Source organism: Oncorhynchus keta, unplaced genomic scaffold, assembly GCF_023373465.1.
Source record: "Oncorhynchus keta strain PuntledgeMale-10-30-2019 unplaced genomic scaffold, Oket_V2 Un_contig_8045_pilon_pilon, whole genome shotgun sequence".
Taxonomy (NCBI): Eukaryota; Metazoa; Chordata; class Actinopteri; order Salmoniformes; family Salmonidae; genus Oncorhynchus; species Oncorhynchus keta.
Window position 1 is genome coordinate 55,720 of NW_026289824.1, and position 26,744 is coordinate 82,463.

The 26,744-nt window shown below is 41.0% G+C and overlaps 1 protein-coding gene, 1 long non-coding RNA gene and 1 pseudogene across 2 annotated transcripts in view; 1 reads left to right on the plus strand and 2 right to left on the minus strand.

Moving 5' to 3' along the window:
- The window catches only part of LOC127926675 (uncharacterized), a 55,178-nt gene extending 49,036 nt beyond the window's left edge, over nucleotides 1-6,142 (minus strand). The window contains exon 1 of the long non-coding RNA XR_008124803.1: nucleotides 5,484-6,142. This is a non-coding gene — a long non-coding RNA (uncharacterized LOC127926675). The remainder of the gene's footprint in view (nucleotides 1-5,483) is intronic.
- On the plus strand, nucleotides 2,070-5,581 carry LOC127926672 (zymogen granule membrane protein 16-like). Its single transcript, XM_052512164.1, is given in 6 exon segments — nucleotides 2,070-2,168; nucleotides 2,487-2,504; nucleotides 2,651-2,703; nucleotides 2,975-3,128; nucleotides 4,419-4,752; nucleotides 4,755-5,581. Coding segments are annotated over 4 exon segments (807 nt in total). The 5' UTR covers nucleotides 2,070-2,168; nucleotides 2,487-2,504; nucleotide 2,651; the 3' UTR covers nucleotides 5,022-5,581.
- A 3,675-nt stretch (nucleotides 6,143-9,817) lies between the features above and the next one.
- LOC118381160 (CKLF-like MARVEL transmembrane domain-containing protein 8) lies at nucleotides 9,818-25,011 on the minus strand (annotated as a pseudogene).
- Nucleotides 25,012-26,744: the final 1,733 nt, after the last annotated feature.

Sequence of the window (26,744 nt, forward strand, 5' to 3'; positions counted from 1 at the left end):
CCCACCCTGACAGGTAAAACGTGTATGTTATTTCCTCCCTAGGGGTGGTTGACCTGACAGGTAAAACGTGTATGTTATTTCCTCCCTAGGGGTGGTTGACCTGACAGGGTGGTTGACCTGACAGGTAAAACGTGTATGTTATTTCCTCCCTAGGGGTGGTTGACCTGACATTTATTTCCCCCTAGGGGTGGTTGACCTGACAGGTAAAAAAGGGGTGGTTGACCTGACAGGTAAAACGTGTATGTTATTTCCCCCTAGGGGTGGTTGACCTGACAGGTAAAACGTGTATGTTATTTCCCCCTAGGGGTGGTTGACCTGACAGGTAAAACGTGTATGTTATTTCCCCCTAGGGGTGGTTGACCTGACCGTGTATGTTATTTCCCCTAGGGGTGGTGACCTGACAGGTAAAACGTGACAGGTAAACGTGTATGTTATTTCCCCCTAGGGGTGGTTGACCTGACAGGTAAAACGTGTATGTTATTTCCCCCTAGGGGTGGTTGACCTGACAGGTAAAACGTGTATGTTATTTCCCCCTGTGGTTGACCTGACAGGTAAAACGTGTATGTTATTTCCCCCTAGGGGTGGTTGACCTGACAGGTAAAACGTGTATGTTATTTCCCCCTAGGGGTGGTTGACCTGACAGGTAAAACGTGTATGTTATTTCCCCCTAGGGGTGGTTGACCTGACAGGTAAAACGTGTATGTTATTTCCCCTCTAGGGGTGGTTGACCTGACAGGTAAAACGTGTATGTTATTTCCCCCTAGGGGTGGTTGACCTGACAGGTAAAACGTGTATGTTATTTTCCCCTAGGGGTGGTTGACCTGACAGGTAAAACGTGTATGTTATTTCCCCCCTAGGGGTGGTTGACCTGACAGGTAAAACGTGTATGTTATTTCCTCCCTAGGGGTGGTTGACCTGACAGGTAAAACGTGTATGTTATTTCCCCCTAGGGGTGGTTGACCTGACAGGTAAAACGTGTATGTTATTTCCTCCCTAGGGGTGGTTGACCTGACAGGTAAAACGTGTATGTTATTTTCCTCCCTAGGGGTGGTTGACCTGACAGGTAAAATGCCTCTCTTGTTTTTATAAACTACTATGAAAAACATTATTAACAAACTTACTTCATGACATGTAAACAATGTTGATTCAACCAGTGTGTGCTCAATGGGTAGTTACTGAGATAAACTCACATTCTTCCCCAGCGAAAAGAAAATAGATAACTCAACTTACATACACAAAGGTTGTGAATATAGCAAATCTGATTTAAATTTGACCTTTTAGCTTATTTTTTATTTTTTTGATCAAAAAGGTCCTCATTACATATTTGTATTAATGTGTTAATTGAACTATCAAATATTATGGATAGGTAGTAACAAGTGCCTCGGGGTATTTCACCTTGTCATCTGTATACAAACTGTTATTTTATCACTTTGTAGCTCCTACTGATATTTATCTGGTTAATCTGCAGAAAAATAAATCAGATTGTTATCCTGTAGTAACATGAACAGGTTGCCAGTGATTTAATGAAGATGTGAATATTGTAACAGACTAACGAAAACATTGGACGATAATGGAGACGAAAAAAATGTCTAATCTGCCCCTCTAGAATTACATATAAACACATGTACTGAAACAAATATTCTACAATAAAATACTGTAGGTATTTGAGCAAACCAATGAACTAACCATCCTGTTAATGATCAGATCCACATGTATTTTTCAGCATGTTAATGTTTGAAGGGAAGGAGTTCCTCTTGGTGTAATAAAACAACTGAAGATTGGGAGACTGATTTTGAGCGATTTTCATACACATTCATACAATTTTTGTATATTCTTTTTATTGTTCGGTTGTTAGATTGTATATTTTTTTATCCATATTTCAGGTCATTCATTTGTTACAATTCAAAAGAACACAATTATTATTTCCTTATAGTATTTCCTTGATACTCCCTCCCAAAGTAGCCTCGACCAATTAGTAAACAATGTCTGACTTCTCAATAGTGACTGACTAAAGGTGTTCTTTGTCATGCTCCTTCCATCTAGAACTGATGGAATGTTCAGCAGGTATAAATGCAGTTCTTAGAGGAAGCAGTAGACTAGAAGGACCTGGCAGAGACAGAGAGACAAGAAGCATTCAGAGGTTTTCACACACATCTCAAGATAGCACTGTGGGTAACTACACAACTAACTAAATTGAAAATGTGCACTTGTATTTAATGCAAAATACTGGTGTGGGAAATGCTATGAAGTTAATACTCATTATCTCTTGGTTCTTGGGCACAAACATTTTGGCCCTTTTGCCACTAAATTTAAATTCAATGATCTGACATTATTTTAATGTGACAGTAGCTTAGCACTACAACAGTGATTGTAGTAAACAAGAGTAGGTTAAACTTTTTAGAGCTGTTTTATAACATTTCACATTCAAGAATGGTTTGTTGTTTGTTACATCACAATTCAAAAGGTTATTTTCTTTTCCCTCCTAGGAAACACTGACCTGACAGGTAAAATGACTTATTTGTTTTGGAAAACTTCTATGAAAAACATTATTAACTACATTATTTCAAGTTTTACCATTTAAAGTGAAACGGAATGAGAGTGAAATTGACTGAAATTTAAGGTCTTAAGTGTTGATGCCTCACTTTTGCAGAATGTTCTTAATCCTGGTTGTCACAATGTTCTTGGCTGGCTGCTTGGCTTTGCGTGAGTTAAGTACAATTCTGAATTATAATGATAAAATAATAGCTTTTCTGCTTTCACCAACTTGTCTTTTCAGTTAGACTTAGGAGTTCTTCTTTGAGACATAAACTAATGTATTAAATCATTGCAGAATGTACTTCAGTTAATTCATCTGCACTTTATTCATAATGTAAAGATCTTTCAGAAATGTGTTGGTAAAATCAAAATGATGTATATATAAAGATGTATTATTAATATAGTAAATATAGTAAACATATTGGCCATGTTATTTTAGCCATCAAAGACCCGTACTCGTATTCCTCTGCTGTGGGTCAGGGAGGTGGCACCCCATTTGCTTCCTACGGTGAGGGACGCATCACGGGAGTCAGAGTGTGGGAGACCAACAACAACTACTACTACTACTACAACAACAATGCCTACATCAGTGGGTGAGCAGACCCTGACCCATGAACAGACACCACAGACTCAGTCCAACTACACTACCCAACAGACACCACGACTTAATCCAACAAAACTACCCAACAGACACCACTGACTCAGTCCAACTACACTACCCAACAGACTCCACTGACTCAGTCCAACTACACTACCCAACAGACACCACTGACTCAGTCCAACTACACTACCCAACAGACACCACTGACTCAGTCCAACTACACTACCCAACAGACACCACTGACTCAGTCCAACTACACTACCCAACATACACCACTGACTCAGTCCAACTACACTATCCAACAGACACCACTGACTCAGTCCAACTACACTACCCAACATACACCACTGACTCAGTCCAACTTGTCGTGGAAGATTCAGAATTTGTTGGTAACATATGTAAGATGTTTAATATTCATCAAATGTGTGTAAGTTAATTCTCATCAGAATGGTATTTTTGTATAATACTGTGGCGAGGTTGCAGTTATCTGTTCTATGTCAAAACTAAGTTGCATGGGCAGCAGAAAGGGGAGAGGTCAAAGTGTCATCATGTGTAAACATATATTTTACTTCCTACCTTTTCTAGTGGGGAAAGGAGGGTGGCAGTGTCTGGAATCATTCTATGCTCCCTCTAATGTTGTTTTTATCTTAACCTATAGCCTCATTCTCCTCTCCCTGAGTTTGTCCAGGAGGTTGTATTTTGAGTTGGTTGTATCTAAATGACAATTTGATATATGCCTGTTGATATGGAGGATTTGGTTTATGGTTCTGGGGTTTGGGAAAGGAGACAAAGCTGAACGATGAGTTATGTCTATGCTTTCTGACTATGTGTGTCTTTGCTATTAAAATGAACTCAGTTGCATTGTAAGGGGGCTCTCAGAGAATTCACTGAGAGACACCGAATTTATCTGAGAGTCACAGGATTGTGATAGAGCTCATATAATTAAAGATGGACTTTTATAACTAACTCTGACGTGTGTATGTGGTTTGCTCCCATGATTTGGTAAATAGAGGAAATTTCCACGACAAACTACACTACCCAACAGACACTCTTTCTTTCTTTCTTTCTTTCTTTCTTTCTTTCTTTCTTTCTTTCTTTCTTTCTTTCTTTCTTTCTGTATTTATTACATATTCAGTACATGACCAAACAATAGTGTTATCGTATCTAACCCAGAGTACAATGGAACATGTAATTCCGTGATATTATCTGACGCGACCTGCTCTCCCAGTCTCAATGTACCTTATCAAAACACAACCAACGTGAAAAGCTTCCTCTGTTTTAGGTTCCAGCTGAGATACGGCAACACCTGGTCTCCTGTGTTCGGTCATGAAGTGGGTGAAAAGCAGGAGATGGAGCTGTTTAATGATGAGGCCATCGTTGAGGTGTCTGGGAAGTACAACCCAGCAGACTACATCTGCTACCTGGTGTTAAGCACCAACATGGGGCGCACTCTGTCAGCCGGCCTGCCCAACCAAATCTCCTTCAACTTCTACCCAGCCAACATGGGCAATGAGCTGAGGATCCTCAGCGGTCGCTTCAACGGTGCTGGAATCACCTCCATCGGAGCCCACTGGGGATTGGTGGACATGGAAGGGGCTGGAAACCGTACTCTGGAAACAGTACGGGAAACAGAACCTCCTCTTCATTGAAAAAAAAGTATGTCTTGCTCTTTGGGATGGTATCCCAGATACAGATTAAGCCTAGTGCTGGACTAGTTACTTTCAATGGAGATTCTCCATTCAACATTTCTATGTTTTGGGTTTCTATATTTTGGCCGGGTATGGTTCTCAATCAGGGACAGCTGTCTATCGTTGTCTCTGATTGGGAATCATACTTAGGCAGCCTGTTTTGTCACCTTAGGTTGTGGGATGCTGTTTTTTGTTAGCTCTGTGTAGCCTACGGAACGTGACGTTTTGTTGTTTTGTTTGGTGTTCGGAATTAATAAAGAATCATGAAAACATACCACGCTGCACCTTGGTCCACTTCTTCCGACGAGCGTTACATCATGAGAATTTAAACTGAATGATTTTGAAAGTTTATAATATTTTGGAACAATTTTTGAGGTGATCCCTGACTTGAAGCAGTACAAAAAGACATCTAAACATTCAAATTCATTCAGTTTAAATTCTCATGATGTAACGCTCGTCGGAAGAAGTGGACCAAGGTGCAGCGTGGTACGTGTTCATGATTCTTTATTAAGCGCCCATCAGATAGGGATATTAAACAGTCCTGTCAGCGTGGGTCACAGACCACATGCGCCACATGGGATTTAAAGGATGAATTATATCTTTGATTAATGGAACAATCTAATATTATGGGGAGATAATAGTGTTTTAGTGTGTTTCACCTTCACTATTTTATACACACTACATTTGTTATTTGTTGTTCCTTTTCTGCTACATCTGCTTCTGGACATTTGAATAAAAAGCATATCTTTAATCATTATATTTCATTGTATTCCTTTTGATAAGTATATACATACAGTAGTGACCAGAAGCTACAATAAGCTTAACAAACCCCACCTCAATGGTGTCAATAAGGAACTGCATTTATAACAGCAAGACCGTTAAAACGCCTATCCAATAGTAATGAAGGGAAAAAAATGGATAGTTACACATCGGGATATTATTTTCCACGATATATCATGTTGTATCGCATCAACAATATCAAACTATTATGTTTGTGTTAGTTGGTTGTCTCTGCACTAAACCTCTTATTTTCCTTCATAGACTGTTCTCCATTTTCATTTGAAATAGGAAGCACATATTTGGAGGAAATGTTATTTCCATTATTTTCTCATGATTTCTAGTCTCTCTGCCACAGACATATAGTGAGCAATGTTTGGAACATCGAATCACAATAAAATCACAGTATAGAATCGTAATACATGTAGAATCGTGAAAATTGTAATACATATCATATCAGCACCTAAGTACTGTGATAATATCGTATCGTGAGGTCACTGGCTATTCCCAGCGCTACTATCCAACACACCCATAATGTATAATAATGGACATAATGTATAATACACCCATAATGTCTGGAACGTATATCTGCCATACCCATTCATAACATCAAACATTTTGTCTATGAAGTCTGCTCTCCTTCTAGCCTGACATTGCATGACAAGCTGCATAGTGTTTTAGTTAAAGCTACAGTCTGAGATTTGGGAAGCTGTTCAATGTTCAGCTGTATACCAAAACAAGTGATGGTATGGGACACCACTTTGTTGCGAATCACAGACTGTAGCTTTAACTGTGTGGTTGGTCTAGATTAGACAGTTTGATAGATGGGGCTTATACAGTATATGGATGGTCTAGATTACACAGTTTGATAGATGGGGTTTATACAGTATATGGATGGTCTAGATTAGACAGTTTGATAGATGGGGTTTATACAGTATATGGATGGTCTAGATTAGACAGTTTGATAGATGGGGTTTATACAGTATATGGATGGTCTAGATTAGACAGTTTGATAGATGGGGTTTATACAGTATATGGATGGTCTAGATTAGACAGTTTGATAGATGGGGTTTATACAGTATATGGATGGTCTAGATTAGACAGTTTGATAGATGGGGTTTATACAGTATATGGATGGTCTAGATTAGACAGTTTGATAGATGGGGTTTATACAGTATATGGATGGTCTAGATTAGACAGTTTGATAGATGGGGTTTATACAGTATATGGATGGTCTAGATTAGACAGTTTTTAGATGGGGTTTATATGGATGGTCTAGATTAGAAAGTTTTATAGATGGGGTTTATACAGTATATGGATGGTCTAGATTAGACAGTTTTATAGATGGGGTTTATACAGTATATGGATGGTCTAGATTAGACAGTTTGATAGATGGGGTTTATACAGTATATGGATGGTCTAGATTAGACAGTTTGATAGATGGGGTTTATACAGTATATGGATGGTCTAGATTAGACAGTTTGATAGATGGGGTTTATACAGTATATGGATGGTCTAGATTAGACAGTTTGATAGATGGGGTTTATACAGTATATGGATGGTCTAGATTAGACAGTTTGATAGATGGGGTTTATACAGTATATGGATGGTCTAGATTAGACAGTTTGATAGATGGGGTTTATACAGTATATGGATGGTCTAGATTAGACAGTTTGATAGATGGGGTTTATACAGTATATGCATGGTCAACAGTCAAAGCTGCTGAACTAGTTTTGGTGAGATAAAAATACCTTTTTCTAATTTCATTCTATTGTCTTTGATATACAGAATAAGTCTGTGGTTCATTGAAACATTCTTAGTCCCAGTAAATTCGAGCTAACTTGAGGAACAGCCACCGATTTAAAATGGGGCAAGAATTATATGAATTTTTGCTATTTGCATTTAGTGTAATGTGGATGATACTGCAATGGGACGGTTGCAAATCTTAAAGACATGATGTGTGATTTTTTAAATTATAGTTGTTAAACCATGAACAATGCTACATTATAGCTTATTATAGAGTCTAAAATGTTAGCTTGACTACTGCTTCCCTACTGTATATTCAGACCAGAATCACTAAATAATGAGTAAATGTATCCCCTGTATTGGACCCTCAAGGCATCACAAAGCACAACCTGCGCAACATTTCAAATGATGTACAGTAGGTGTTTTTGACAAGTTTTCATTGTATATATACTGAACAACAACAAAAAACTCAACATGTAAAGTGTTGGTCCCATGTTTCCCAAACAATTTCCACACAAACAAAAAGCTTATTTCTCTCATTTGTTTTGTTTACATCGGTTAGTGAGCATTTCTCCTTTGCGAAGACAGGTGTGGCATATCAAGAAGCTGATTAAACAGCATGATCATTACACAGGTGCACCTTGCACTGGGGACAATAAAAGGCCACTCTAAAATGTGCAGTTTTGTCACACAACACAATGCAACAGATGTCTCAAGTTTTGAGGGAGAGTGCAATTGGCATGCTGACTACATCAATGTCCATGAGCGCTGTTGCCAGAGAAGTTCATTTCTCTACCATAACCGCCTCCAACATCGTTTTAAAGAATTTGGCAGTACTTCCATAACCGCACACCACATGTAACCACGCCAGCCCAGGACCTCCACATCTGGCTTCTTCACCTGCGGTATCGTCTTAGGCCAGCCACCCAGTCAGGAACTGTGGGTTTGCACAACCGAATAATTTCTGCACAAACTGTCAGAAACCGTCTCAGGGAAGCTCATCTGCGTGCTCGTTGTTCTCACCAGGGTCTTGACCCGACTGCAGTTTGGCGTCGTAACCGACTTCAGTGGGCAAATGCTCACCTACGATGCCCACAGGCACGCTGGAGAAGTGTGCTCTTCACAGATTCATCTCTGTTTCAACTATACCGGCCAGATGGAGACAGCGTGTATGATGGTGTGTGGGTGAGTGGTTTTCTGATGTCAACATTGTGAACAGAGTGCCGCATGTTGGCAGTGGGGTGATGGTATGGGCAGCCATAAGCGGACAATGAACACAATTCCATTTTTATCAATGGAAATTTGAATGCACAGATATACTGTGACGAGATCCTGAGGACCATTTTTGTGCCATTCATCCACCGCCTTCACCTCATGTTTCAGCATGATAATGCACAGCCCCATGTCGCAAGTGTCTGTACGCAATTCCTGGAAGCTGAAAATGTCCTAGTTCTTCCATGGTCTGCATACTCACCAGACATGTCACCCATTGAGCATGTTTGGAATGCTCTGGACCGGTGTGTACAACGGCGTGTTCCAGTTCCCGCCAATATCCAGCAACTTCACACAGACATTGAAGAGGAGTGGGACAACATTCCACAGTCCACAATCAACGGCCTGATCAACTCTATGGGAAGGAGATGTGTCGCGTTGCATGAGGCAGATGGTGGTCACACCAGATACGGACTGGTTTTCTGATCCACGCCCCTACTTTTTTTTTAGGTATTTGTGACCAACAGATGTATATCTGTATTCTCAGTCATGTTAAATCCATAGATTAGGGTCTAATTTATTTATTTAAATTGACTGAATTCCTTATATGAACTGTAACTTTGTAAAATATTCTAAATTGTTGCATGTTGCAATTATATTTTTGTTCAGTGTAGCTGACTCATAGCTAGCTAAACAATGAACCATAATCCCAACTCATGTCGTTACTACCCTGCATGAATCTGCAGGTAGCTAACCAACCAGGTTCAATGTTAGCAAGCCAAGCAAATGGCTCTGAGATACGAATAGTAAGATTATACATGTAACATAAGCTAGCTAGCCAGCCAGCTAACATTAGTTAGCGAGCAGTACACTTTAACTTGAAATTATAACACTTTCTTACCCATATACATGGACGCGTCTCCTGTCATGGATGCCATGGTTGCCCTAAATTTGAAGATGTAATCCGGAGACAGGTGTTTTCTCCATCTCCTTAGCTATCATACTCGAATTCCACTTACCTCAGTCCTCCAGAATGTGGAGAGCAACACATATGCAGTTTTACTACGCAATACTTAAAAAGAAAAAGCTGCGTTAGACACGATTACCAACACATACTGACCAGCTCAAATAGACAGACGCGTGCTAAATGGCAGATCAATCCAAACTCATCTCTTGGTATGTCCCTTCCACTCATTATCTCAGCCAATCATGGCTAGCAAGAAGGTTGCTGTCTTTTCTGTGGATAAACCAACTAGGCTTGCAATTTGCAATGTTTTATTCGTATTTACAGATGGCATACAAGTTTGTTATTAAGGCACATGAAAGTTCACATGTTCGAGTAGGCATTTCCGCCCAAAAACGCCTTTTGAAAAAAAAAATGTCTAATTGAAAATGTACTCCTGTGAAGTACACCAAGTTTCCTGAAACTGGAAACACATAATAATCAAAAAGAGAATGAACTGTAATGTTCTTCATCAGCCCTGTTTCTTAGCCTTGTATTGTAGCACCATCTAGTGTGGGACAACATTACTGTCCAATCCATTTTAATATTGGAGTTAAAGCTTTGATCTCCAGCTTCAGAAAAACAGAATAGCCACTTTGTTAGCTTCAGTCATTTTCATCCAAATGTAATTTTTTTAAACTCATGAGTGAATAAGAAGTAAAAACACCACTGAGGTTCAGGGTCTGTCATTCCAACAGATGAAACACACTATAACTCTAAAATAACAGGTATATAACAGAAATTAAATATATAAATGCATTCCAAAGGGAAGGAGTGGTTGTTGCATTCTTCTTGTGTTCCATAACGGATATACTTTAGCTGTCCTTTGTGATTGGTTATTGTTCCTCATCCCTTGATCTCCACGATTTAAAACTTAAATATGTACTTCCTGCATAGCAGAGTGACACCAGGAAGGCAAAGAACTGAAAAACAGACATATGAAAACATTCAAATTCAGTACAATACTGGGTATGAGTTTGAGTAGGCTTAAATGGACCAAATAGATAGCATTCTGGATGGTACACAGTGGAATCATACATCTCTTATCTGTCTTGTTGACATATATTTAGCATTGTATTATTGTATATTTTAATATCGCTGTAATCATAAATCATATTTGTGGTATATTTTAAAAGTTGGCATGATTTAAATGTCTGTCGGGGAGGTCTGAGGTGGTTTTCTTACTGTGGATGCTACCCAGCAGTTGTAGTTATGGCGTCCCTTAACAGCATGGCTGATTGAGGCTGCGTCCACTGCTGCTGCCACCACATACATCACTGTAGCACTACTGTTGAAGAACAGACCCTGTAGAACACCACATACATCACTGTAGCACTACTGTTGAAGAACAGACCCTGTAGAACACCACATACATCACTGTAGCACTACTGTTGAAGAACAGACCCTGTAGAACACCACATACATCACTGTAGCACTACTGTTGAAGAACAGACCCTGTAGAACACCACATACATCACTGTAGCACTACTGTTGAAGAACAGACCCTGTAGAACACCACATACATCACTGTAGCACTACTGTTGAAGAACAGACCCTGTAGAACACCACATACATCACTGTAGCACTACTGTTGAAGAACAACCCTGTAGAACACCACATACATCACTGTAGCACTACTGTTGAAGAACAGGCCCTGTAGAACACCACATACATCACTGTAGCACTACTGTTGAAGAACAGACCCTGTAGAACACCACATACATCACTGTAGCACTACTGTTGAAGAACAGACCCTGTAGAACACCACATACATCACTGTAGCACTACTGTTGAAGAACAGACCCTGTAGAACACCACATACATCACTGTAGCACTACTGTTGAAGAACAGACCCTGTAGAACACCACATACATCACTGTAGCACTACTGTTGAAGAACAGACCCTGTAGAACACCACATACATCACTGTAGCACTACTGTTGAAGAACAGACCCTGTAGAACACCACATACATCACTGTAGCACTACTGTTGAAGAACAGACCCTGTAGAACACCACATACATCACTGTAGCACTACTGTTGAAGAACAGACCCTGTAGAACACCACATACATCACTGTAGCACTACTGTTGAAGAACAGACCCTGTAGAACACCACCAGCACTACTGTTGATCAGACCCTGTAGCACTACATGTTGAAGAACAGACCCTGTAGAACACATACATCACTGTAGCACTACTGTTCACCCTGTAGAGCACTACATCACTGCACTACTGTTGAAGAACAGACCCTGTAGAACACCACATACATCACTGTAGCACTACTGTTGAAGAACAGACCCTGTAGAACACCACATACATCACTGTAGCACTACTGTTGAAGAACAGACCCTGTAGAACACCACATACATCACTGTAGCACTACTGTTGAAGAACAGACCCTGTAGAACACCACATACATCACTGTAGCACTACTGTTGAAGAACAGACCCTGTAGAACACCACATACATCACTGTAGCACTACTGTTGAAGAACAGACCCTGTAGAACACCACATACATCACTGTAGCACTACTGTTGAAGAACAGACCCTGTAGAACACCACATACATCACTGTAGCACTACTGTTACATCACTGTAGCACTACTGTTGAAGAACAGACCCTGTAGAACACCACATACATCACTGTAGCACTACTGTTGAAGAACAGACCCTGTAGAACACCACATACATCACTGTAGCACTACTGTTGAAGAACAGACCCTGTAGAACACCACATACATCACTGTAGCACTACTGTTGAAGAACAGACCCTGTAGAACACCACATACATCACTGTAGCACTACTGTTGAAGAACAGACCCTGTAGAACACCACATACATCACTGTAGCACTACTGTTGAAGAACAGACCCTGTAGAACACCACATACATCACTGTAGCACTACTGTTGAAGAACAGACCCTGTAGAACACCACATACATCACTGTAGCACTACTGTTGAAGAACAGACCCTGTAGAACACCACATACATCACTGTAGCACTACTGTTGAAGAACAGACCCTGTAGAACACCACATACATCACTGTAGCACTACTGTTGAAGAACAGACCCTGTAGAACACCACATACATCACTGTAGCACTACTGTTGAAGAACAGACCCTGTAGAACACCACATACATCACTGTAGCACTACTGTTGAAGAACAGACCCTGTAGAACACCACATACATCACTGTAGCACTACTGTTGAAGAACAGACCCTGTAGAACACCACATACATCACTGTAGCACTACTGTTGAAGAACAGACCCTGTAGAACACCACATACATCACTGTAGCACTACTGTGAAGAACAGACCCTGAAGAACAGAGCCCTGTAGAACACCACATACATCACTGTAGCACTACTGTTGAAGAACAGACCCTGTAGAACACCACATACATCACTGTAGCACTACTGTTGAAGAACAGACCCTGTAGAACACCACATACATCACTGTAGCACTACTGTTGAAGAACAGACCCTGTAGAACACCACATACATCACTGTAGCACTACTGTTGAAGAACAGACCCTGTAGAACACCACATACATCACTGTAGCACTACTGTTGAAGAACAGACCCTGTAGAACACCACATACATCACTGTAGCACTACTGTTGAAGAACAGACCCTGTAGAACACCACATACATCACTGTAGCACTACTGTTGAAGAACAGACCCTGTAGAACACCACATACATCACTGTAGCACTACTGTTGAAGAACAGACCCTGTAGAACACCACATACATCACTGTAGCACTACTGTTGAAGAACAGACCCTGTAGAACACCACACATCACTGTAGCACTACTGTTGAAGAACAGACCCTGTAGAACACCACATACATCACTGTAGCACTACTGTTGAAGAACAGACCCTGTAGAACACCACATACATCACTGTAGCACTACTGTTGAAGAACAGACCCTGTAGAACACCACATACATCACTGTAGCACTACTGTTGAAGAACAGACCCTGTAGAACACCACATACATCACTGTAGCACTACTGTTGAAGAACAGACCCTGTAGAACACCACATACATCACTGTAGCACTACTGTTGAAGAACAGACCCTGTAGAACACCACATACATCACTGTAGCACTACTGTTGAAGAACAGACCCTGTAGAACACCACATACATCACATCACTGTAGCACTACTGTTGAAGAACAGACCCTGTAGAACACCACATACATCACTGTAGCACTACTGCACTACTGTTTGAACAGAACAGAACACCACATACATCACTGTAGCACTACTGTTGAAGAACAGACCCTGTAGAACACCACATACTGTAGCACTACTGTTGAAGAACAGACCCTGTAGAACACCACATACATCACTGTAGCACTACTGTTGAAGAACAGACCCTGTAGAACACCACATACATCACTGTAGCACTACTGTTGAAGAACAGACCCTGTAGAACACCACATACATCACTGTAGCACTACTGTTGAAGAACAGGCCCTAGAACACCACATACATCACTTAGCACTACTGTTGAAGAACAGACCCTGTAGAACACCACATACATCACTGTAGCACTACTGTTGAAGAACAGACCCTGTAGAACACCACATACATCACTGTAGCACTACTGTTGAAGAACAGACCCTGTAGAACACCACATACATCACTGTAGCACTACTGTTGAAGAACAGGCCCTGTAGAACACCACATACATCACTGTTGAAGAACAGACCCTGTAGAACACTAGCACTACTGTTGAAGAACAGACCCTGTAGAACACCACATACATCACTGTAGCACTACTGTTGAAGAACAGACCCTGTAGAACACCACATACATCACTGTAGCACTACTGTTGAAGAACAGGCCCTGTAGAACACCACATACATCACTGTAGCACTACTGTTGAAGAACAGACCCTGTAGAACACCACATACATCACTGTAGCACTACTGTTGAAGAACAGACCCTGTAGAACACCACATACATCACTGTAGCACTACTGTTGAAGAACAGACCCTGTAGAACACCAAGACATCACTGTAGCACTACTGTTGAAGAACAGACCCTGTAGAACACCACATACATCACTGTAGCACTACTGTTGAAGAACAGACCCTGTAGAACACCACATACATCACTGTAGCACTACTGTTGAAGAACAGTAGCCCTGTTGAAGAACACCACATACATCACTGTAGCACTACTGTTGAAGAACAGACCCTGTAGAACACCACATACATCACTGTAGCACTACTGTTGAAGAACAGGCCCTGTAGAGAACACCACATACATCACTGTAGCACTACTGTTGAAGAACAGACCCTGTAGAACACCACATACATCACTGTAGCACTACTGTTGAAGAACAGACCCTGTAGAACAGAACACCACATACATCACTGTAGCACTACTGTTGAAGAACAGACCCTGTAGAACACCACATACATCACTGTAGCACTACTGTTGAAGAACAGACCCTGTAGAACACCACATACATCACTGTAGCACTACTGTTGAAGAACAGACCCTGTAGAACACCACATACATCACTGTAGCACTACTGTTGAAGAACAGACCCTGTAGAACACCACATACATCACTGTAGCACTACTGTTGAAGAACAGACCCTGTAGAACACCACATACATCACTGTAGCACTACTGTTGAAGAACAGGCCCTGTAGAACACCACATACATCACTGTAGCACTACTGTTGAAGAACAGACCCTGTAGAACACCACATACATCACTGTAGCACTACTGTTGAAGAACAGACCCTGTAGAACACCACATACATCACTGTAGCACTACTGTTGAAGAACAGACCCTGTAGAACACCACATACATCACTGTAGCACTACTGTTGAAGAACAGACCCTGTAGAACACCACACATTATAGCACTACTGTTGAAGAACAGACCCTGTAGAACACCACATACATCACTGTAGCACTACTGTTGAAGAACAGACCCTGTAGAAACCACATACATCACTGTAGCACTACTGTTGAAGAACAGACCCTGTAGAACACCACATACATCACTGTAGCACTACTGTTGAAGAACAGACCCTGTAGAACACCACATACATACTGTAGCACTACTGTTGAAGAACAGACCCTGTAGAACACCACATACATCACTGGGCACTACTGTTGAAGAACAGACCCTGTTGAACAGCCATACATCACTGTAGCACTACTGTTGAAGAAGATAGAACACACATACAGAGCACCTGTTGAAGAACAGACCCTGTAGAACACCACATACATCACTGTAGCACTACTGTTGAAGAACAGACCCTGTAGAACACCACATACATCACTGTAGCACTACTGTTGAAGAACAGACCCTGTAGAACACCACATACATCACTGTAGCACTACTGTTGAAGAACAGACCCTGTAGAACACCACATACATCACTGTAGCACTACTGTTGAAGAACAGACCCTGTAGAACACCACATACATCACTGTAGCACTACTGTTGAAGAACAGACCCTGTAGAACACCACATACATCACTGTAGCACTACTGTTGAAGAACAGACCCTGTAGAACACCACATACATCACAGCACTACTGTTGAAGAACAGACCCTGTAGAACACCACATACATCACTGTAGCACTACTGTTGAAGAACAGATAGAACACCACATACATCACTGTAGCACTACTGTTGAAGAACAACCCTGTAGAACACCACATACAACTGTAGCACTACTGTTGAAGAACATACCCTGTAGAACACCACATACATCACTGTAGCACTACTGTTGAAGAACAGACCCTGCAAACACCACATACATCACTGTAGCACTACTGTTGAAGAACAGACCCTGTAGAACACCACATAACACTGTAGCACTACTGTTGAAGAACAGACCCTGTAGAACACCACATACATCACTGTAGCACTACTGTTGAAGAACAGACCCTGTAGAACACCACATACATCACTGTAGCACTACTGTTGAAGAACAGACCCTGTAGAACACCACATACATCACTGTAGCACTACTGTTGAAGAACAGACCCTGTAGAACACCACATACATCACTGTAGCACTACTGTTGAAGAACAGACCCTGTAGAACACCACATACATCACTGTAGCACTACTGTTGAAGAACAGCCCTGTAGAACACCACATACATCACTGTAGCACTACTGTTGAAGAACAGACCCTGTAGAACACCACATACATCACTGTAGCACTACTGTTGAAGAACAATAGAACACCACATACATCACTGTAGCACTACTGTTGAAGAACAGACCCTGTAGAACACCACATACATCACTGTAGCACTACTGTTGAAGAACAGGCCCTGTAGAACACCACATACATCACTGTAGCACTACTGTTGAAGAACAGACCCTGTAGAACACCACATACATCACTGTAGCACTACTGTTGAAGAACAGACCCTTGAACCACATACACACTGTAGCACTACTGTTAGAAAACATACATCAAGCACTACTGTTGAAGAAACCACATACATCACTGTAGCACTACTGTTGAAGAACAGACCCTGTAGAACACCACATACATCACTGTAGCACTACTGTTGAAGAACAGATAGAACACCACATACATCACTGTAGCACTACTGTTGAAGAACAGACCCTATAGAACACCACATACATCACTGTAGCACTACTGTTGAAGAACAGACCCTGTAGAACACCACATACATCACTGTAGCACTACTGTTGAAGAACAGACCCTGTAGAACACACATACATCACTGTAGCACTACTGTTGAAGAACAGACCCTGTAGAACACCACATACATCACTGTAGCACTACTGTTGAAGAACAGGCCCTGTTGAAGAACAGACCACATACATCACTGTAGCACTACTGTTGAAGAACAGACCCTGTAGAACACCACATACATCACTGTAGCACTACTGTTGAAGAACAGACCCTGTAGAACACCACATACATCACTGTAGCACTACTGTTGAAGAACAGCCCTGTAGAACACCACATACATCACTGTAGCACTACTGTTGAAGAACAGACCCTGTAGAACACCACATACATCACTGTAGCACTACTGTTGAAGAACAGACCCTGTAGAACACCACATACATCACTGTAGCACTACTGTTGAAGAACAGAAGAACAGTATGAAGAACAGACACCACATACATCACTGTAGCACTACTGTTGAAGAACAGACCCTGTAGAACACCACATACATCACTGTAGCACTACTGTTGAAGAACAGACCCTGTAGAACACCACATACATCACTGTAGCACTACTGTTGAAGAACAGACCCCCTGAACACCACATACATCACTGTAGCACTACTGTTGAAGAACAGACCCTGTAGAACACCACATACATCACTGTAGCACTACTGTTGAAGAACAGACCCTGTAGAACACCACATACATCACTGTAGCACTACTGTTGAAGAACAGACCCTGTAGAACACCACATACATCACTGTAGCACTACTGTTGAAGAACAGACCCTGTAGAACACCACATACATCACTGTAGCACTACTGTTGAAGAACAGACAGAACACCACATACATCACTGTAGCACTACTGTTGAAGAACAGACCCTGTAGAACACCACATACATCACTGTAGCACTACTGTTGAAGAACAGACCCTGTAGAACACCACATACATCACTGTAGCACTACTGTTGAAGAACAGACCCTGTAGAACACCACATACATCACTGTAGCACTACTGTTGAAGAACAGACCCTGTAGAACACCCATACATCACTGTAGCACTCTGTTGAAGAACTGTAGAACACCACACATATTAGCACTACTGTTGAAGAACAGACCCTGTAGAACACCACATACATCACTGTAGCACTACTGTTGAAGAACAGGCCCTGTAGAACACCACATACATCACTGTAGCACTACTGTTGAAGAACAGACCCTGTAGAACACCACATACATCACTGTAGCACTACTGTTGAAGAACAGACCCTGTAGAATGACAACAACAGGATTCCTGGCTGGCTCAGATACTGTAGGGTAGTACACATTATAGAATGGTTTCATTTGATCACATTCATAAAGACTTGGTTCATCTATTTGCTCTCTCCCCCAAAACCATCAAGGCAGTTACCTCCTTTTCTGTTACATAAATAGTCCACAATTATTCAATTACTAGATGTATAATAAACAACCTCAATCACTCAAGTTTCAAATAATGCTGTATTATGTGTTGTAGTATGTGTCGTACCACAGTTGTCCAGGGGACTGAGGGATCCTGTTGTAAGCCATGGTCAGGTAGATGATGAGGAAGATGACCGTCAGGACCCAGTACAAGATGGCCACAAACATGACCCACCCAAAGGCAGACACACGGAAGTACTCCGTCCCTGCTATCAGCATCCATACCAGCAGACCAAACACCTGAGGGGACAGGGAAGCATAGAGCCAGCATTCCAAATGGTATCCTTTTCCATTTATAGTGCACTACTTTTTAACAGGGCCCATAGGGCTCCAGTAGAAAGTAGTGCACTATACAGGGAATAGCACATATAGTCAGTGATGGCTGTGGTCTGGTGGTGTCTACCTTATCATGTATTTAAATGCATTTGCTGTGCCTATCTTGAAGACATACTGTAGAAAGACATCAAAATAAAAAAATTAATCTAAATAATATCATGAATCAAATCATATGCACAGGATCCAGTGCAGTGTAGAGTGATCTGTTTACCTGCAAACTCTCATCTTAAACAGTACAACAGCTATACAAAGTATAACATAATTGCCAAGTGGTTTTTCATAGTTTGTATTCCTGGAACCGAAATGAAACCCGCAGCTGACTGACATCTATCTGATCTGCTCATTCTTTCAGAATGCCGTCACACATTGATCATGATAAATCTATAGATGCAGATTGTTATACTGCATGCTACTGTAAATAATGGGAAGTTTTGTCCTCTGTTGCACTGCAAACCTCCCTTCCTGTTATTAAAAGAAAATAATGTTTCATTGGTTGCTTCATGAAACAGGAAAAAAGAATGTCTGGCCTAAGTGGAAGAGGAGGCTCTTTTGGTCACATTCTCCTCTGATGCTGGAAGGAAAATGGACAATGAAACTGACCTTGTTTTTTAAGCAACTTCCCTTTCCAGAGAAAGATAAAACACTGTACTGAGAACCAATGTCTGTCTACTTTCTGTAATATAGACTACTTTCTGTAATATAGAATACTTTCTGTAATATCAGATACTTTCTATCTATTCTATATTACAGAAAGTAGTCTATATTACAGAAAGTATTCTATATTACAGAAAGTATTCTATATTACAGAAAGTAGTCTATATTACAGAAAGTAGTCTATATTACAGAAAGTATTCTATATTACAGAAAGTAGTCTATATTACAGAAAGTAGTCTATATTACAGAAAGTAGTCTATATTACAGAAAGTAGTCTATATTACAGAAAGTATTCTATATTACAGAAAGTAGTTTATATTACAGGAAGTAGTCTATATTACAGAAAGTATTCTATATTACAGAAAGTAGTCTATATTACAGAAAGTAGTCTATATTACAGAAAGTAGTCTATATTACAGAAAGTATTCTATATTACAGAAAGTATTCTATATTACAGAAAGTAGTCTATATTACAGGAAGTAGTCTATATTACAGGAAGTAGGTTGACATTATGGTCATTTTCTCCAGTTATATTTCCTTGAAAAATGTGAAATAATTGAATATTCAGTTCAGTGCAGTGTTCAATACAATGTCATGTCACCATCTGTGAAAAAACATCATACAGGTCATTAGTCTATGCAAAATGTGTATAAAATGCACATAAAATATACAGGTCAAACAGAATGCAAATCTGTATAAAAGCAAATGACAAACTCTTCCCTTTATCAGAACTAATTGTGCCCCTATGATAAGGGTACAATTAGCCATGTGATACAAGGTATGAACAATATAAAATGTCTGATCTTCATAATGTGTTTAATTTGTTTAATCAACAAAGCGATATTGATTCCCTCCATGAATTCTGATGGCAGTTATTGTGAGAAAGATGGTAAAAGCCACTGCCAAAGTGATTTTAAAAAATTATTATATTGAACTTGGACACAAATATGTTTGTGCTGCAGTTAGGACATCACTCTCTGCAACTGGATCCTGAACTCCCTGAGGGGTAGACCACAGGCTGTGAGGATTGGCAACAACACCTCCTCCACACTGACTCTTAACTCAGGGGCCCCCCAGGGGTGTCCTCAGTCCTCTGCTGTACCCCCCCTGTTCATCCACAACTGTGTGGCTTTGCGCGACACCAACTCCCTCATGAACTTTGCTGACGACAACATGGTTGTGTGCCTGATAACCAACAACAATGAGTCAGCCTATAAGGAGGATGTAAGTGAACTGGCATTGTGGCATTGTGGTGTCATGACAACAACCTGTCCCTCAAAGTCAGCAAAACAAAGGAGTTAATTGTTAACTTCAGGAAGCAGGGATGTGAACATGTCCCGATCCACATCAACCGGACTGCAGTAGAGAGAGTCACTAGTTTTAAGTTCCTCAGTTTCCACATCACCAAGGACGTGTCATGGACCAACACCACCACCCCTGTTGTCAAGAGGGAACAACAGAATGCCGCCCCGAGTCCTTTCCAAATACTAGCCCTGCACCATCAAGAATGTCCTTACCGTTTGTATCACAGCCTGCTGTTTGGGGTTTTAGGCTGGGTTTCTGTACAGCACTTTGAGATATCAGCTGATGTACGAAGGGCTATATATAAATACATTTGATTTGGTACGTGAATTGTTCCATATACGTCTGCAATGCCCTCCAGCGGGTGGTAAAGACGGCCCAGTACATCATGGGACCGTGGTCTCACCCATCCAGTACATCTACTCGAAACAGTGCCTGAGGAAGTCATGCAGCATCGTCCAGGACCCGACACACCCCAGCCACAATCTGTTCTCTCCCTCCCTTAACATCTGGCAGACGGTCAGAGCATGAGGTCTGATACAACTGCTCAACTGGGTCCTGGACTTCCTGATGGGCCACCCCCAGGTGGTGAACGTAGGAAACAACACCTCCACTTCGCTGATCCTCAACTCTGGGGCCCCTCAAGGTTGCGTACTCAGCCCCTTCCTGTACTCCCTGTTCACCCATGACTGCGTGGCCAAGCACGCCTCCAACTTAATCATCAAGTTTGCAGACGACACTACAGTGGTATGGCTTGATTACCAACAACAACGAGACAGCCTACAGGGAGGGGGTGAGGGCTCTGGGAGTGTGGTGTCAGGAAAACAACCTCTCACTCAATGTCAACAAAACAAAGGAGATGATCGTGGACTTCAGGACACAGCAGAGAGAGCACCCCCCTATCCACATCAACGGGACAGCAGTGGAGAAGGTGGAAAGTTTTACGTTTCTCTGCGTACACATCACTGACAAACTGAAATGGTCCACCCACACAAACAGTGTGGTGAAGAAGGCGCAATAGTTTGTCACCTAAAACCCTTACAAACCTTTACAGATGCAGAATTGAGAGAATCCTGTCAGGATGTATCACCGCCTGGTATGGCAACTGCACCGCCCACAACCGCAGGGCTCGCCTTCAGGACATCTACAGTACCCAATGTCACAGGAAGTCCAAAAAGACCATCAAGGACAACAACCACCCGAGCCACTGCCTGTTCACCTCTCTATTATCCAGAATGTGAGGTCAGTACAGGTGCATCAAAACTGGGACCCGAAAGACTGAAAAACAGCTTCTATCTCAAGGCCATCAGACTGATAAATAGCCACCACTAGCACAGAGAGGCTGCCACCTATGTACACAGACATGAAATCATTGGCGACTTTAATAAATGGAACACTAGCCACTTTAATAATGTGACATTAATAATGTTTACATATCTTGCATTACTCATCTCATATGTACAGTGCCTTGCAAAACTATTCATCCCCTGGCGTTTTTCCTATTTTGTTGCATTACATCCTGTAATTTAAATAGATTTTTATTTGGATTTCATGTAATGGACATACAAAAAATAGTCCAAATTGGTGAAGTGAATTTTTTTAATTAAAAACGGAAAAGTGGTGCATGTATATGTATTCACTCCCTTTACTACGAAGCTTTTTCATCCACTCCACAAATGTCTTGTTAAGAAACTATAGTTTGGGCAAGTCGGTTAGGACATCTACTTTGTGCATGACACAAGTAATTTTTCCCAAAACATTTACAGACAGATTATTTCACTTATAATTCACTGTATCACAATTCAAGTGGGTCAGAAGTTTACATACACTAAATTGACTGTGCCTTTAAACAGCTTGAAAAATTCTAGAAAATTATGTCATGGCTTTAGAAGCTTCTGATAGGTAAATTGACATGATTTGAGTCCATTGGAGGTGTACCTGTGGATATATTTCAAGACCTACCTCCAAACTCAGTGACTCTTTGCTTGACATCATCGGAAAATGAAAATAAATCAGCCAAGACCTCAGAAACAAAATTGGAGACCTCCACAAGTCTGGTTCATCATTGGGAGCAATTTCCAAATACCTGAAGGTACCACCTTCATCTGTACCATGGGACCACGCAGCTGTCATACCACTCAGGAAGGAGATGTGTTCTGTCTCCTAGAGATGAACATACTTTGGTGCGAAAAGTGCAAATCAATCCCAGAACAACAGCAAAGGACATTGTGAAGATGCTGGAGGAAACAGGTACAAAAGTATCTATATCCACAGTAAAACTAGTCCTATATCGACATAACTTGAAAGGCCGCTCAGCAAGGAAGAAGCCACTGCTCCAAAACCGACATAAAAAGACAAACTACGGTTTGCAACTGCACATGGGGACAAAGATCATACTTTTTGGAGAAATGTCCTCTGGTCTGATGAAACAAAAATAGAACTGTTTGGCCATAATGACCATCTTTATGTTTGGAGAAAGAATATGGCACCACAACAAACCTGCCAAGAGAGGGCCGCCCACCAAAACTCACGGACCAAGCAAGGAGGGTATTAATCAGAGAGGCAACAAAGAGACCAAAGATAACCCTGAAGGAGCTGCAAACCTCCACAGAGATTGGAGTATCTGTCCATAGGACCACTTTAAGTATAAGTAGAGTGGAAGAGTGGCCAGAAAAAAAGCCATTGTTTAAAGAAAAAAATAAGCAAACACATTTGGTGTTCACCAAAAGGCATGTGGGCGACTCTCCAAACATATGGAAGAAGGTACTCTGGTCAGATGAGACTAAAATTCAGCTTTTTGGCCATCAAGGTAAATGCTATGTCTGACGTAAACCCAACACCTCTCATAACCCCGAGAACCTCATCTCCACTGTGAAGCATTGTGGGGGCAGCATCATGCTGTGGGGATGTTTTCATCGGCAAGGATTGGGAAACTGGTCAGAATTGATGGATGGTGCTAAATACAGGATAATTCTTGAGGGAAAGCTGTTTCAGTCTTCCTGAGATTTGAGACTGGGACAGAGGTTCACCTTCCAGCAGGACAATGACCCTAAGCATACTGCTAAAACAACACTTGAGTGGTTTATTAAGGGGAACATTTACATGTATTGGAATGGCCTAGTCAATGCCCAGACCTCAATCCAATTGATAATCTGTGGTATGATTTAAAGATTGCTGTACACCAGCAGAACCCATCCAACTTAATGGAGCTGGAGCAGTTTTGCCTTGAAGAATGAGCAAAAATCAGCCAGATGTGATACAGCCTGGATTTGAATCAGGGACTGTAATAATGCCTCTTGCACTGAGATGCAGTGCCTTAGATCGCATCACCACTCAGGAGCCCAATTTGCTACACCCGCAATAACATCAGCTAAACACATGTATGTGACCAAACAATTTGATTTGATTTTGATTTGCTACCAGACTCTTGTCATACTGCCCAGTTTAAACACTGCCCCCATCCCAACCTTCTCCAGTACAAGTGTAAATATTGGACGATAAAATGTGCTTTCTTGAATTATACTTATGCTACTATAAAATGTTTATTCTGTTGTATTGAGCCATGTCATTTATGTTCGTATTCTTAACCCTTATTATGTCTTATTGTTGTTGCATGGTCTATAAGGAACCTGCAAGTAAGCATGTCTTTGGAAGATGTACCATGCGTATCCCGTAGCCTACAGCTTGAACCTTGAAACTTGACTACTTACTATTTCTGCGAAAACGAGGAGCCCTGAAGCAGTGTGAAAAAAGTGCCTATCACATGCCAGAGTAGAGGTGGAAAAGTTGTCCGTGCTGCTGCTGGTAGACGTTATCACAGTGCGCGTTGCTGCTCCTTCCATCTTCAATATCGATCGACTTCGTTTGGATCCTGCCCCTGAATTATGAAAAAAAAAGCATGCTACTCTAATAAAAGGAAGGAGGGAAAGATGGCCATGACGAGTCTTTCCTGAGTAGACGACAATAATTCCACAGAACTCTAAATTTGTTGTGAATCAACTCGTTTTTGTTTTATTTTAGATAATAAGATCTATGACCTGTCTGAATGTCATTCTGTCGTCGTATAATAAATCCTACATACAAAGTATGTTCAACATCATTTGGTCAGTTAGGCATACACCATTCCCTAAATGTCACTGAGTTGAGAGTGGTTGCATAAAGAGGAACTTTTTTTGATGATAGGTAAATCAGGCTGCCAGAAAGTATTGCCTGTGGTTGGTAATGTTTTGCATAGGGTGCTGTATTTCAGAGGACCTGAGCAGGAGTAATCTACAGCCAAAGACTGAAGAGAAACCTAGCCAGTAGAATGCTGATTGTAGTTTTGAAACTGAGGTAAAAGTGCAGTAACTGCAGTCGACTGTCTTATTTTGGACGCAATAATTGCTCCATACTGCAGATATACTGCATTCTAACTGCAGTTATACTGCACTCTGACTGGAATATTTTTTCGTAAGTGCTATGACAGCAGGCAGAGTCTCACTTCTAAAGGAGTGCATAATGCAGGTTAGCTGTGGATTATTAATTTACTAAACTGTAGTCGCACTTTTGCTCAAACAGATACTGTACAGTGTGCCTTCTGGTCAAACAGAACAGTGTGTGTTCAGTTAACGACTGTCAAGACCTGCTGGGGCATGTCCAATAAGGACCATAGTCCTGGTCTAATGTACCTTCACTAAATCAGACAGTTGTTGATGTAGTTTTCAATCATTGATTAGTTACTACTCTCTCCAGTTAGAAACTCGATATTCATCACCATGTCCTCAGTGTGACAGTAATAATTGTGTTATGTGGTGGTGTCTAAACTGTACCAGCAGATGGCAGCATATAGACAGACAAAGATCATGGGGAGAGGCAAAGGAAAATGTGAAAACAGCTCGAGGCTTAACTACAACTTGTGTATTGTCTTAACAACCAACATAACAATACTCGAAATAGGCGATGTAATGTCCAGGCACCCCGCGATGCGTTGTGCATAATTTCATATATATATTTTGTTGTACCTTTATTTAACTAGGCAAGTCAGTTAAGAACAAATTCTTATTTACAATGATGGCCTACCGGGGAACAGACCTTAGCCGTGGTATATTGGCTATATACCAAAAACCCTCGTGCCTTATTACTTAATTATACAACAGGTGGGTCTAATCCTGAATGCTGATTGGTTAAAAACGCATTCCAGCCGGTGTCTATTCCACAAGTTACCACCGGCTAAATCTATGACGCTAAAATGTAGGCAATCAATGTAAATAAGATTTTTTTTTAACTGACTTGCCTAGTTAAATAAAGGTTCAATAAAAAATGCTTGTGTGTCTAGTTCTGACAGTGCAGCAATATCTAACAATTTCACATATATCCAACACACACAAATCTAAGTAAGGAATGGAATTAAGAATAGATAAATATATGGACGAGCAATGTCAGAGCGGCATAGACGAAGATACAGTAGAATAGTATAGAAAGGTTTAATAAAAAATAAAAACATTTTCAATCTGACTGTCTCAAGCTCAGCCAGACAATTTATAAACTTGATCTCCACTATGAAAAGCATCTAGACATTATCTCACATTTCTTTTAGACTAACATTTAGTTTTCAACAGCGGAGATTTGTATAAACCTTGTGGTCTGTCTCTCCAACATTTGCAACATTGTTTCAATATTCAAATTCGATCTCCAACTGTCCCATAGTAACGAACTTGTCGGTAGGAGACAGACAGACAGGCAGCGTTTG